General features: G+C 45.2%; 1 protein-coding gene across 1 annotated transcript in view; it reads right to left on the bottom strand.

Moving 5' to 3' along the window:
* The window catches only part of PDZD7 (PDZ domain containing 7), a 113,312-nt gene that overhangs the window by 46,591 nt on the left and 51,762 nt on the right, over positions 1-14,959 (bottom strand). The window contains exons 4-7 of the mRNA XM_088448670.1: positions 11,372-11,548; positions 8,682-8,829; positions 5,277-5,337; positions 2,452-2,943 (exon numbers count right to left, since the gene is read on the bottom strand). Of these exons, the coding sequence (XP_088304796.1) occupies positions 2,452-2,943; positions 5,277-5,337; positions 8,682-8,829; positions 11,372-11,548 (878 nt within the window). The remainder of the gene's footprint in view (positions 1-2,451; positions 2,944-5,276; positions 5,338-8,681; positions 8,830-11,371; positions 11,549-14,959) is intronic.

The following is a 14,959-nucleotide window of genomic DNA, read 5'->3' as shown; positions in this document are numbered from 1 at the left end:
GGGGCTGATTGGTTGGTACTTTATCTCTCTACACTTTATCACTTTCCGGAGCTTAATAAATCTGCCCCGATGTCTGGTAATCACACTGATCAGCAAACATTAACCAGTTGCACTATAGAAATATAATGTAGCTTAGGCATGGGGGAAGATCTCCAACAACTTGGCTACAAATAATTAAGGGGCACCCATTTTATAAAGAGGGTGAGTCCTGTTTTTTAAACGATGGGACCACTTAGTACATATTGCCTATCACATTACTTGTGATCACCAGGCAATATTACCCTAAGCTATAGAAAACATCCATTTTCCATGTATTCGGGTGGAATATCACCCCCACCCCCATAATGACAGCTGCAACCGAGTGTGCATCCATACTGTATTTGAAAGCAGGGAGTTCCCACTTTCACATTATGTGACCCACTATCAGCTATTGTCTGGTGATCACCTGTGATTACCAGCCAATATGCCCTTCGCTCCGGAAAACAGACATTTTCTGTATATGGATTGGAGGGCACTATGTGCCCTATCACACCCATAACTATACCTGTAAATGTGGGGTCACACACAAATGAAAAACTGGAGTCCCCTCTTTTAAATTATGTGCCCCCTTTAGCAGCTATTGGGGGAGATTTATCAAAGCTTGGAGAGAGATAAAGTACTAACCAATCAGCTTCTACCTGCCATTTTGCATGGTGTATTTGATAAATGACAGTTAGAAGCTGATTGGTTGGTACTTTGTCTCTCTCCCTGCTTTAATAAATGTCCTCCTTTGTTTGGGGATCATGCTGCATTGTATGACCCCATCTCTTAGAACACCTTTGACAGGGGTGAGGATTAATGGCATTGTGAGTTACTGGGGAGTACATGACAGTGAAATCATGTATTGCATTTATTTAATTACACTACAGTCATTTACTCTGCTAGCTAATAAGTATCAATTATTTGTTGACAGAAGTGGTCACTCTGTAGATGGGGCAGTTTAAAATGTGTATAGAGATTTAAGGGTTTAATTGCAAAACCCAGCACTTCTGATCGTGATTGTGCCCGATATTTAAAAGAGCAATGCTTTTAATAGCAAAACACGGCTAGTAAAAGCATTTTCCTTTTAAATATAGGTCATAAACACGATTAGAAGCGCCGCTTCATAAATAAACCCTTTAAGTTGTGATAGGTGTGTCCTAGCTTAATCTAAATTCCAGTGGAAAAACAAAGTTGCCCAGTTCGCTACATGCAAAAGCAGCCAGTATTTTACCTGCATGCAAAATAAAATAATAATAATAACAATAATAATAAAAAATTCACCCTTTGCCTTGTAACATGGTTTGTACCAGGCAGGAGCAAATTGCTTCTTGTTTGCTCCTTTTTTATTTTCTCCAAACTCTGAATTAGACGCATAATTCTTAGTGCTTTATAAGGTTTGGGTCAAGCTATTCATAGTTGTATTTACCACATATGCCGAGTTAGCACATTCCTATGGCAATACAGTGCAGCGTGTACCATTATTTAGGTCTGCTTATCCTTCTCACTGTCTTTTTGCTCTTAAGGAAAATGCCTATTTTTCCAAGAGGAAATATTGATGGAGGAGCTATTGGCTAAAGGATCACTAGCACCCAGGATGCATGAACATTAATTAAGGGCATATACACTTGCAGGTGTCTTATATGGTATAAACTCTAAGTACAGTCCCCACAGTCCCCCTATTGAAGGGAAATAATCTATTATTACAAGAGTGGAAACAGACCGTTGAAGTGGCAGCTTGACTCAACTCAGAAGTATGAATCAATTATAAATATTAAGGTGTTTATAAAGCATATACAATTTTATGCACAGACTGTATATACAGTAATTTATAGGTCAAGACAAAATGCCATGTTGAAGATTAATCCAGGAGAGTCCAACAAATCCCCTACTTATATGTGGTATAGTCTACAAAATAAATAATTAAGACATACAGATGTGTCCTCAATCACCTATCCTTATTGCACGGTGCAATGTGGCACGAGGCACATGGGGCAATGTGGTACGAGGTGCATGGGGCAATGTGGAAGAGGCGCATGGGGCAATGTGGTACGAGGCGCATGGTGCAATGTGGCACGAGGCGCATGGTGCAACATGGCACAAGATGCATGACGCGACTTAGACGCCTCACCACATGTAGCATTTCCAGGACTAGTACTTTTTCCTAAATTTAGAGTCTTATTCGCATCACTGCCGCATACAAAGTCTCTTAAATTGTATTAGGCACACTAGATTAGTATTTATTATGATGCAATGAAATTGGTATAAAGTTGCAGATTTAGCACAATGTTACACCTATGGTGAGAAGTACACTATGGTGCGGCTTAGTCGCAAAGTTCATTGCATGCCAAACGGGGCTATTTGGTGTGATTTGAGGATAGATGTATGTTGAGACATCTGTAGAACCTAGATGGAACATTTTTAAAAACTCACCCCAAAGAGTAATATAGCTCTGAGATCTCTTGATAGGCTTTCGAGGTTTGCTAAGAGCCAATAGTAATGCTGTCTTTGGAGATTCCGAGCCTGGGAAATCTCTGGATGATTTCCTCTGCTTCTTCTTGATCTGAGATTCTAGAAAGCTCTCCGACCGTATGGCAGTGTCTTTAAGAAGAAGAGTGGGGTGCACAGTTCTCTGGGTTTCACTTATGATCTTCCCCATTTTATGAGGTCCTTCGGAGAACCCTGATGAAGACACATGGAGATCTGGCTGTATGGCAGACTCCGAACTGCCCAAGTAGTTGGGTTCAAGTGAAGCCTCAGTAGAAATGCCCACGTCCACCATCCCTGGCTCGTACAAGGCTGGACTGGAAATAAGTGCTTGGTGATATCCATTAACGGCACCATGAGGAGCTCCGGAAGAATAAGAAGAAATGGAAGAGCTGGTTTCTGAGGCTTGAGAAAGTTGCTGCAATTGGCCATTTGTTACTGGTAAGAAAACACAGAAATATAATCAATAAAAACAACAACTAATTAAGAGATAACAAAATAAAGCTGCAATTGCATGTGATGAGCTGGACAGCCCATGTGGCTGCTTCACACCAAACTGTAGACCAGGGGTCTTCAAACTTGGCCCTCCAGCTGCTGTGGAACTACACATCCGAGCATGCACTGCCACCTTTTTGATATAACAGCATGCTAAAACTATGTGCAGTGCATGCTGGGATGTGTAGTTCCACAGCATCTGGAGGGCCAAGTTTGAAGACCCCTGCTGTAGACTAACAGCTGCAGCTCAAAACAACCAGCAATTCCAATCAATTTGATTAGAATCAGTAAGATGCTGATCAGGACTGGCAGCAGATCTGGTCGGTGAATGACTGCTATATGCCGGTGATTGGTTATCAGATTACCTCAACAATGGTCCCTATGTGATCTGCTCATCCAGCTTGAGCACAGAGCAATTGGGGCCATCTAATATAATCATGCATATGGATGGTCAATAGGTCACTTGGGGGTTGAGTGAATGGATCTGTCAGTATTTTGACAGTTATGAGTAATTCTTAAATCATTCTTCTTTGGCGAACCGTAAGACTAACAGCTTTCACCACTGATTTATCAACAGCTGATGAAGTTTAAAGCTATTCATTGGCCCTATTGCAGCACAGTCCTTATATAGTTGTACAAAAGAAATTTGAAAAACAGTAAAACTATTGACTTTGTACAAATGTTACTGTAGATTTTTAACCACCATGTTTAAAGTTATGCTGCCGACACCTGTGAAATGCTTTTACTGGTTGATCTTCTGCATTGGCATTCCAGGGTACACATACTGCTTGTCAATGACGTATGTACATTATTCCAGCTGAACATCTTAAAATTACATAGGACTGTTCTGTAGGGAGTTTCTATTTCTGCATCGGGGGGTTCTAGGGCCTCATATGCAGTATCCTACATTTGTTTTATGTGGAGTCATATTCTCTATATTAACTGTTATAAGGAGATAAAACAATTATGCACATAGAACAAGAGTATAGTGCCACCATGTGGTCAGATTACGGCACTCATTTTAGCCATACGTTTTCATTACCAATTTGATCAAATGGATCAACACGAGTTATTTCTATGGCTGTTTAACATTGATGGCTGATAACGCTTCTATCTTATAGTAGCCACATTCACTGTTCCCACCAACAACTCTCAATTATTATTCTGCTACTGTATGTGATGTATCAGTTGTTCCACACACCTCTGTCATTTGGGCAGGCCATACTAACCTTCTCTCCCAGGTTCTCCCAGAAGAGTAGGCAAGTCTCCTGCAATCAGCTCCCACCTGTTTACCCCTGCCCGCTTTGCAATGAGATGCGCCATTGTGGCCCGCCCGACCCCTCACCGCCCCACACCTGACAAAGCGAGGAATCTTGTCTTTGTATGGTATGGGGGGGGCACGATGATGCGATTCGTTGTGTGGGGAGGTGTGACCACAATGGCTACATCACGCCTCCTGCAGCTCACGCCAGAGGACAGCATCAATATCAGAATGTATGTCTTTACCTTCTATTTTATATTATTGCATGTTATTTATTATTTGTATAATGATCCCCTTAATAAACAGTGGGCCTGATTCAGAGTTGGGAATAGAGAGAGATAGCACTTAACTGTGTACCTGGACAAACCATGTTGCAATGCAAGGAGTGTAAATACGTAATTTTTTTTGGCATGTGGGGTAAATACTGGCTGCTTTTGTATGTAGCCCACAAACACTGCACAGCTTTATTATTACTCTACAATTTACATGTCAGTTTGGACACCTCCCCACCAAATCTAAATCTCTCTGCACATTTTAAATCTGCCCCACCTGCAGTGCAGCATGGTCTCACCAAGATGATCAGTTGAGAGAGATATCTCACTCTATTCCCAACTCTGAATCAGGCCCAGTGTGCGTAATATGTTGGCGCTTTCTAAATAAAGGACATTAATAACAATAAGGGTTATTGTTATATTTGCATTTTCTTACGGTGTAGAAATCCGTCTCGGCTATCTTTATATGAACCACATGCGCAGTACTTAAAACAACGTCCAACTGCGCTCATATCGGAATAGTGTGCGACTCTGTGCAAGAATTCCCATAAAGAACATAAATTACATTTACTGTCCTTTGAAAGGGTGTAGATTGTACATTTAATAATGTGGAAAGGTGGTGAATATTCAGTAGTGCTATAGGAAACCTTATATCTGAGCAGTATACATTTTCTCAGAGATATCCGTGTACTGGGAATCCCTAAGAACGCACTCAGCCTTCTGCTCTTCTTCTCGGTACTTACATCGGTTGAACCAACAGTACTCTGCAATCATCTCCTTGAATGCGGGGTACATTCCCGTCTCCTGAAAAATATGTGCGGGGACAATAAATTGAAAAGAAAGAAAGAAAAAAACAAAAACACATCTGCAAATACAAGATGAACTGCAGAAAGTAAAACCTGATAGTTCTGGTTGATGAATAATATATCCCTCTTCACAGATGAAACAGAATACACAGAGCCTTAAGTAAGTGACCCTGCAGTGCCTTGAGATGCAGCCGGCATGATGCTTGATTATTCCCGTCCCTTCTGTGCGGAGGTAATTAGTGGCAAGTCACTTACCCGGAAACACGCTCGGCTTTTCGCTTTTCTCCGACTTATGGAGCGTACACACGGTCAGATTTGTCAGACTTGTCAGATTTCTTAGATGAACGACTGAACGACTGAACGACTGAACGATTTGAACGATTTTACCAAAGTTTTGAACGATTTGAACGATTGAACGATTTTTGACTGCATTAAAATGAATGGAATCGTCCAAGTCTGACTGCAAACACATCAGATGTCAGATATCGTTATCTGACAAACGGGAACGCGCATCGTTGATCGTCCATCGTTCAGGCATGTCAGATATGAACGATTTTCCTTCAGATATGAACGACTGAACGATTTTTAAATCGTTATCGTTCATATCTGAAGGAAAAATCTGATCGTGTGTATGCACCATAACGCTTTATGTGAAAGGTTCAAAGTGATAATGTAAGAATGACGATGTAAGATTTAGTTTTTTTCAAAATTCTTTGTATCCAGCTAACTACAGACAGTATGTAAAGGGTGTAGTGTTCCCAAAGCAAACCAGAAACATCGGTTACGTTATAAGAATAGTCCAGCTTTATTGGCATTTCTTCTTTATAGTTAAACCACACTTACACAATGGGTGAGTGTGGCAAAGGGGGTACTTTGCCACGTTCTGTTGTCCAGAACAGTACTCATGTCCCAGGAATAAGGGGCAGAGGAATGGGTATAAAATACTGCCGGCTATTTAGCCACCGGTTCAAATCCCGACTACAGAAGCCCGACAGGACAAGATCCCAACTAGGGCTGGTAAGTACCCTAACCTTTCCCTATCCCCCCCCCCAATAACCCTAACCCTCCTTTAGTGGTGCCTAACCCTAAGACTCCCAGGGTGGTGCCTAACCCTAACCCTCCCTTCCCGCACCCTAAACCTAACCCTCCCGGGAGGGGTGCCTAACCCCCCTGTCCCTAGCCTACCCTAACCCTTCCCAGGGGGTGCCTGACCCTAACTCTCCCTGGGAGTCCCTAAACCTAACCCCCCTCCTCGCTGCTAAGTGCTAAGACGCCCGGACTTACCTCGATCAGTCCGACGTCCTTCTGTATTCCGGCGTCAGGATTAAGATAGACGTCTATATTGCAACGTCTATCTTCAGTCCCATGTCGGGCTTTAGTTGTCGGGATAGAGACCGGCGGCATGTAGTCCGCCGGTCTATTAACTACATCCCGGGGCAGACAGTGCTAAATATCCTGCTGTTACCTGTAAGAGGGGTTATACACACAGGTGCATTACATGGGTGTGATTGGTTTGGGATGTGTGGGGAGGATAAAAGGACTGTGGGATCCGGTGGGCGAGGCTTCTGATGCTGAATAGCAGCTGGACGATGGCTAGGGCTGGTGGGTTTAGCTAGTGTCAGAAGTGTGTTAATATAATAGTTGTGTTACAGTGTATCTGTGGTGAAATATAGGAGCCATCTGACTAAGCAGACCGGAGTGAGGGGTCATCTGTAAGCAGGTTTCTACAGTTAGATACACTCCCTTATAAAGAGTATATGACAGTAGCTGAATATATAACAAATGTAGAGACCTCTCTCTGTACACTGTGGGTATGGTGCACAGTTGGATATAGAGTCAGAAGGGTCTGCATTCTACGGGTAGAAAACATACAATATACAGTATAAAATTCATAACCGCTGACATTGTGCAGATGACACGGGGGTTAGAAAGTATATATGTCTGTATACTACGCCTGCCCACTGTGCATTATGCATAGATTCATTATTTGCAGACTAACATAAAGGTCCTGATTCTGAGACATGCGTGGCCGCTTTCCGTCTGACCGTGGCAGTATTCTTACTACCTTATACTGATGTGACTATCTGCCGGTATGCCACGTATCTCTGCATTGTATGCAGGTGGCTGATTGTTGCATCCTGCGTATGTATTGAAGTGCACATGTGCGAGCTATCTATTGCAATCGCAATGACTACGCACAACCATCGCAGAGTGACTGACAGGAAGTGCCGTTTGTGGGTGGTAATGGGGAAGGGGGGTCGGCTGAATGCAGCCGTTTCAGGGACGTGCATAATTATCCACTGCCGAAGCCATACGCAGTGTGAGGTCTCATAGCGTGCGTGGCTGTTAGCAATTTCTGAGTAAGGTCAGAGCTTGTGCAAGTGTGCGTGAGGCTGCGATGGTACTCCATTGTACCGATGGTTTCCCTATTCTGCTAAGTATTACGGATGTGCGTATAGTAAAGTGGGCGTCCTTATGTGAGGCGGAGTTTGCATTACGATTGCAGTGGTTTGGCTCGCTATTGCAGTTGAACTGCGTGCGTACAGAGTATTGCGATCCGTAGTGAATCAGGCCCACTGTTTTTTAATCTGCAGCCAACATAATTTGTACCTGCTCTATGCTGGGTGCAAAAGATCTGTCTGAAACAGGCGTCTTATCTCCATCTGCACGCTACAAACGAGCAGGGTACTTGGCCTACACCTCCACGACATGCCAGAATACGTTCAGAAGGTAAGTAGCGGGGGTTAGGGTTAGGCACTAGGGAGAGGTTTAGGTTTAGACACTGAGGAGGGAGGGTTAGGTTTAGGGTGCGGGGAGGGGAAGGTTAGGCTTAGGCACTTGGGAGGAGGTTAGGTTTAGGCACTGGGGAGGGAGGGTTAGGTTAGGGTTACTTACATAGAGCCGTCGGGATTGTAACCTGGTCGGGATGCCGGTGTGGGGATTCTGACCGCCGTGATCCCGAGCGCCGGCATCCTTTACCCATCGCCGACATGCCCATGAGACTTCCACAAGACGGAACAGTTCTGTACAGTTGCCGCCCGTTTCACAGAACTAGTGATCTTCTGATGGAAGGATCAATCCGTTCACACATTCAGTCAGACACAATTCTTAGTAAATACACCCCCTAGTGTGCGTCTGTACATGTGATATATATAATGTGGGTATGCAAGGGAGCTCTGAGCGAGCAAAACTGCTCCCTTGATTGTGAAGACTAGTGTTAAGCTGCCTTCCATAGCAGAATAAGAGACACCTTCCCTAATCCTGTCTCTGACCACAAAATGTAAAGTTATCTCTTCCTTTTCCAAAGCAGCAACATTTCTGACCTGTCCCCATTCTGGATACCTTAATCGTGAGCATGATGTGAGTTAACCCCTTTAGCACTTCGACTGCCTTGCTATGGCTTATGTCTTCAAAGTTGACTCCATTGGCTGCAAGAACTTGATCACCGACTTTTATACCCCTTTCTTCCGCTAGCCCACCTCGGTCAACTCTGAATAGAAAAGAGAAGTAAAACATAAGTGGGTGATAGCAGCCAATACAAATACAACTGCTAAACTGTCCTCAAATATTCCAAAATAAAGAACTAATCTATTTATAGGGGTAAATTTTATTAGTTGGGAGGTGGGTATAGAAACGCTGGCAATGCCACCGTAACTCGCGCCCCTTGCAGAACAATCTCGCCCTGGGCTCGCAAGTCCGGAGTTACAGTAAATCTGCCATATAGCTTCAATTACTTACGCTGTGAGGGAACTCACAGCTAATAGGATTGACCCCATAGAATTCTTTATTTTATGTGTGAGTATAGATACTAACAATACAGAAGGTACAGTATAAGTGTTGCTAGATGAGGAAACCCTTTAGGTGTGCTGCTCATGCAGTTACTCTGGCTGTCAGATACGAGTGTCTACAGCTCCAGAAACTTGAGCTACAAACGAGCTTGCAGAGCAAGGCTTAGACTTCCTTTTCCTTACCAACTCTGGCCTCTCTCTCCCCAGTTTCCTGAGATGGAGTCATGGCCCTCATGCAGTCTTCCCCACCTTCCACCTCCCCCCTTGACCATATCCATCCCCGCCTCCTCCGCAACCTCTCTCCTGTTGCCTGTGCCCATCTCTTCAATTTCTCCTTCTCATCCGGCAATGTCCCCTCTGCATTCAATCATGCCCTTGTCTCCCCCATTCTTAAACCCACCTTGATCCTGACACTCTCTCCAACTACCACCCCACCTCTCTCCTCTCCTCTTAACTGCCCTCACAAAAGCCAGCAATTACCTCCTAGCTTCAAAATATAAGGGCCACTACTCTCTGCACATTCTCCTCAATCTCTCTGCTGCTTTCAGGCACTCTGGACCACCCTCTCCGTCAGCAAATCCTTCACTCCCTCAGTCTGCATGATACTGCGCTCTCCAGACCGTCCTCCTACTCTATGACCATTCTTTCTCCATCTCCTCTTATGATTCCTCCTCACTTCCACTACCAGTAGGTGTCTCCCAAGGTTCTGTTCTTGGACCTCTCCTATTATCCCTCTTTACCTCTGCCTTAGGTGAGCTCATCAGCTTTTTTGGTCTCCAATATGCTGATGGCACTCAGATCTACAGTATCTCTCTTCCCCTGATCTCTTTTCACTCAACTGTCTCTCTGCTATTTCTTCCTTAATGTCCCAGCACTTTCTTAAACTTAACATGTCTAAGACTGAGCTGATAATCTTCATTATCTATTGATGACACAACCATCTCCTCTAGCCCACAGGTGCACTGTGTTGTTATCCTTGATTCCTCCCCTCTCCTTCACACCACAGATCCAGTACCTCTTGCAGTCCTGCCACTTCCATCTCAGAAATATCTCCGGGATCAGACTCTGGGCGGGATGAACTAACCTTGCGGAGTACATTACCCTAGACATTGCATTCGTACTGATCGCATATGCACTAACATATACAATCAGTGCACTAACATATACAATCAGTAGAGCTGTCCTTTGCGATCAGCGTTGCGATCTGGACTTCTGGGTTTATGACCCGGGAGTCCATCTGCGCATGCGCTGAGTGAAGCGGCAGCCGCGGGGCATGCTTTGAGGGATCCGATCGGATCCCTCATACCAGCGCGATGCGGTAGAAGCCCATAGGCTGCTATAGAGTAACGCCAGCAAAAGTTGGCATTACCCTCCGCATCAGAGCCCCAGCGGCCAACCAATAGTGCATATGGAAAATGCGGTAAAACTCAGAATACAGGGTTATTATCGCACTTTCAAATTAGTACATCCCACCTCCTTTCTCACCCCAGAGGCAACTAAGACCCTCACCAACTCACTGGTCATCTCCACATGGAACTACTGTAACCTCCTACTTTCTGGCCTCCCATCTGTCTTCACTCCAATCTGTCCTCAATGATGCTGCTTGACTCATCTTCCTCTCCAAATGTACTTCATCTGCCTCCCCTCTCCTACAAGCCCTACACTGGCTCCCCTTCCCCTTGAGTACCCAATTCAAACTTCTCACACTCACTTACAAAGCCCTCACCCAATCTTCCCCTATTTACATCTGTTGCCTCTTCTACTAACTGATTACTCCCCATTTCCAAGATTTTGCACATTGTGCTCCCCACCTTTGGAATTCTCTCCCCTTCTCTATCAGACTCTCCACCTCTCTACTAATCTTCAAACAGGTTCTTCATGAAAGCCTTCATCCTAACTCACTGCTACATGCTCCTTCCTTACTATCTACCCCATCTGTGTCACCATTCTGTCTTCTCCTTCCCTTTAATATATGAGCTCTCACGAGCAGGGCCCTCTTTCCTCATGAGCTTCTCCTTCCCTTACTTATACTATCATTTATTCCTCACTCCCCACAACAGGTGGCTGTGTGCTCATTTGTTTATGTACTTTGTAAGGTGCTGTGGAACCCTTGTAAATAAAGGATAATAAAAATACTTTTAACGTCAGCAACAACAAAAAATTCGGAAGCGATGTAACCTGGCAAATTCTAACATTTAAGACACAAATTGGTGTTTTTTGGCCCATTGCTATTTTTGTACTTACTTGGAAACAAAGATCCCAAGTCCAAATTCTTTCCCCCCTCTAATGTTAAATCCCCAGCAGCTGTCATCAGAGGAGGTGTAGAGATGGACAATCCTTCTCATTCCATCTTCAGAACTGCTGTCCGATGGCGTAGAACCGCCCTTTTCTACAATCAGTCTCTTATTCAGCACATCAACCCTTCAGTAACGGAGTGGAAGACAGTTATTAGACAATGGGAGAAAAACATTGTAACCATGAAAGTGTGTTGTGCGCTGAGGCTCACGCACTGAGCGTTTGAAGGTGGTCTGAGAAACGCAGGCGTGCCTGACCGTTTGAACACTGCTGCATGGGCGTGCATAAATTAGTCATTGCGATTACATACGCAGCTTGAGTACTCACTGCGTGCAACAAGGTTAGTAATTTCTAAGTAAGGTCAGGGCTGCTGTAATTCTGCATAAGGGGCCGATGGTACTCCATGTTACCGATGTTTATGCAGGTTTGCAAAGGTATTACGGATGTGAGATAGCGGTAGTGGGAGGCAGTGGGTGTCTCTATGCTGGCAGTGCGGAGGCATTGCGATAGCAATCATTAGCATATTTTCGCAGCAGACATGTGTGCGATTACAGATCTGCGATCGCAATAGTGCTCCTTAATGAATCAGGCCCTGAATGCGCCATCTAAAAAATTTGGGTTTATCACTGGCCAGTCTGTCCAGCAATCCAGAGTCGACTCCTCCAACTCCACGCTTTCCCTCACAGCTCTGTTTTTTTTTGCCTAAAATGAATCAGTAGTGTATAGCGACATTGGGACTTTATTTAGAATGTGTAACTTTTATATGTTTTCAGTTTTTTATTACACTGAGCCCAAAGTGAAACGTATTTCTCCCCTGAATTGCAACTGGATCATATGAGGAGTCTAAAATCAGACTTGAACTTTGCCAACTTAGAGCTTATGTAATAAACAAGAACAATTAGAGGTGAATATTTGTTTATTAACATCTCTTTATACAGCATTGGCATATTATTTTACTTTCAGGGACAAAAAGAAAAACTGTGACTTTACGGAGTGACAAAATGGCAAGAGGAACCTGGAAACAAGCTTTAAATTTATAGCAAATAGGACCAGGACCCTTCCATTTTTTTGTTTGGGGCCTGAGTCTGAGTGAGTCGCGTGCCTGAATGTGAATGGATCTTGTAGATATTTGCAAACTGTGAATGCTGTTAGAATATGTGTGTACTGTTACAGATGGTATAAGAGAATAAATATACACACCAACAGATAACCTGAAGTCACTGAACAGCACAGTATTTAACCAATGGAGTGGTTTATTTAGCAGTAACTTGAATGTACCTCCATACCTACACTCACAGTTACGCATGTTACAGACTCTCAGCATTGAGCAGAGCATAGAGACCACCAGCCAGAGACTATGGGGTATATACAATTACCCGCGGGACTTCTGCCGCGAGTAATTGGGGCTCGAAAGTCCTGCGGTGCGGGGTTAAGCTATTCAATAAAATAGCTTTTTCCCCGCGCCGGTAAATGTGCCCTCGCTCGCGGGAACACACTATTTCCGTGAGAAGTGTGGAAACAGTGTGTTTTTCTGACACGCGTGAGGCCGACAAGGGCGGCTTCGTGCAGCTGTTACCTCGCACCTACATGAGGTGCGAGGTAAAGCACGACAGCGGGGGACTTGCGCGCAGGGTCTCGTGGACAACCACGCGTGGAGTCCCCATTAATTGACTCACCACCAGCGCAACAATTAGTCGCGGGGTAAACCCCGCAGCTAATTGTATATACCCCTATATGTTGGAATCGGTGCAGGAAGCAAGTGGTCAACTACGCTGTGGATTTAGTATATTGCAGAGTCTCACTGAGTGAAACTGCAGCACTGTAACAGCATACCTCCCACCTATCCCGCTTCCAGCGGGACAGTCCGTTTTTCTGGGACTGCCCTGCTGTCCCATCCGCGGGCCGCAGTGTCCCTCGGTGGGGGGGGGGGAGTTAGGAAGAGCACAAACCACTACAGAGCAGCGGGTGTGCAGGAGGAGAACACATGCCGTGCGCATTCCTGAGGGCTGCCCAGCGTCTCGGAGAGTGCTGGGCATGCCCCCAAAGGGACGAAAACGGGGGAAGTCTGCCCCGTTTTCCGTAGACTCCGTCCCTTTTTACTCAAGCCACACCCCCTTTTCATCCGCGCGTGCCTTTGGTACGCGACCTGTCCCTCCTTAACAAGTTTAAGGGGTCTATTTACTAAACAGTGTTAGGAGAAGTGAAAAGTGAAGAGTGAAAAGTGATAAGGTGCCAGCCAATCAGCTCCCAACTGTCATTTTTCAAACACAGCTTATGAGATGGCATTTAGGAGCTGATTGGCTGGCACCTTATCACTTTTCACTTCTCCTAACACTGCTTTGTAAATAGACCCCTACATGTTGGGAGGTATGACACAGTGATAAGAAGGCGCTGCGCATGCGCAGTTGTACCAACATCGGCCATTTTGGTTAGGGAATGAAGCCTCTCTAAAAGAACCAACAAGGTGACTGCGCAGTTGCGCTCTCCTTACTTCAAATTAATTGCGGAGTGAACATGCGCTGCACCATGCATACGGATGGAGATAGATTGACCTGTCCATTGACCTAGCTCTCTCTGCGTGAAATGGGCATTTTTGGTTGACAACTGGATGCTACACATCAGTCTTCTGGGAGTCATAGGGGAGTCGTGGGGCATATAGCCAGACTTCCATGGTCATTTGGAGTGTGTGATGCCTTTTTCTAATGGATCTTTTGCACCCTGCATTGAGTCGGTGTGAGTCCCCTTACGACTGATGATGGCTGTGGACATGGACGAAAAAGCAGCGAACTGATAATTGCCCAACATGGGCAGACACGCGCACTAACATAAGGTAGCAAGCAGGCTGTCGCAGCAGGATCAAAAGTGACCACAGACACATGTGTCCTTGTGTACAGTGGATTTAGGGCCTGATGTTTTGCCCATGCGCATGCGCCGCGTCCGGCGTACGCATACGTGAGCCCCAGCGAGCGACTGAAGTTCCGTCGCTCCGGGGCTCGCTACAAGACGGGGCAGCTGTCGATGCTGATTGACAGCTCACCCCATTTTGTAGACGGGTAGAGGAGGTGGTTCAGCAAACGCAGGCGTTCCCAAAGGAACGCCTGGCGTTTGTGGCCGGTTCTACTGACATCACTAGCGATGTCAGTTGTGGACTTCATGCTCTATTAGAGCAGGAAGTCCACTCGGGCTTGCAAGAGCTGAGACCCTACCACAGGGTATCCTCGCAAGCCCGATGGTCGCGATAATCGCTACCATCTCCAGGCCGCTCACAAAAGCCGTCACCCATAGCTTAGCGAGCAGACTGAAGAAAAAATAAATAAATCCCCGCTTCAGAGCAAGCGCTTGCCAGCAGTGACTAGCTCTGAATCAGGCCCTTAGTCGTGCCAAACAGCACTGCCCAGTGCGCCAGGGCCCGGGCAAATTGGCCATGCCGCGCATCTTTCGCTCTCAAAATCTTATTCGTACAAATAAACAACTGGAAGCAACAAAACTACTTGCTAGATTACACTGTGACCACAGATATGTAAATAACTAGGAAAT

Source organism: Taudactylus pleione, unplaced genomic scaffold (genome assembly GCF_031769625.1).
Source record: "Taudactylus pleione unplaced genomic scaffold, aTauple2 ptg000464l, whole genome shotgun sequence".
NCBI classification, from domain to species: domain Eukaryota; kingdom Metazoa; phylum Chordata; class Amphibia; order Anura; family Myobatrachidae; genus Taudactylus; species Taudactylus pleione.
The sequence above is the reverse complement of the archived record's forward strand: the minus strand, read 5'-3'. Positions and strand labels throughout refer to the sequence as shown.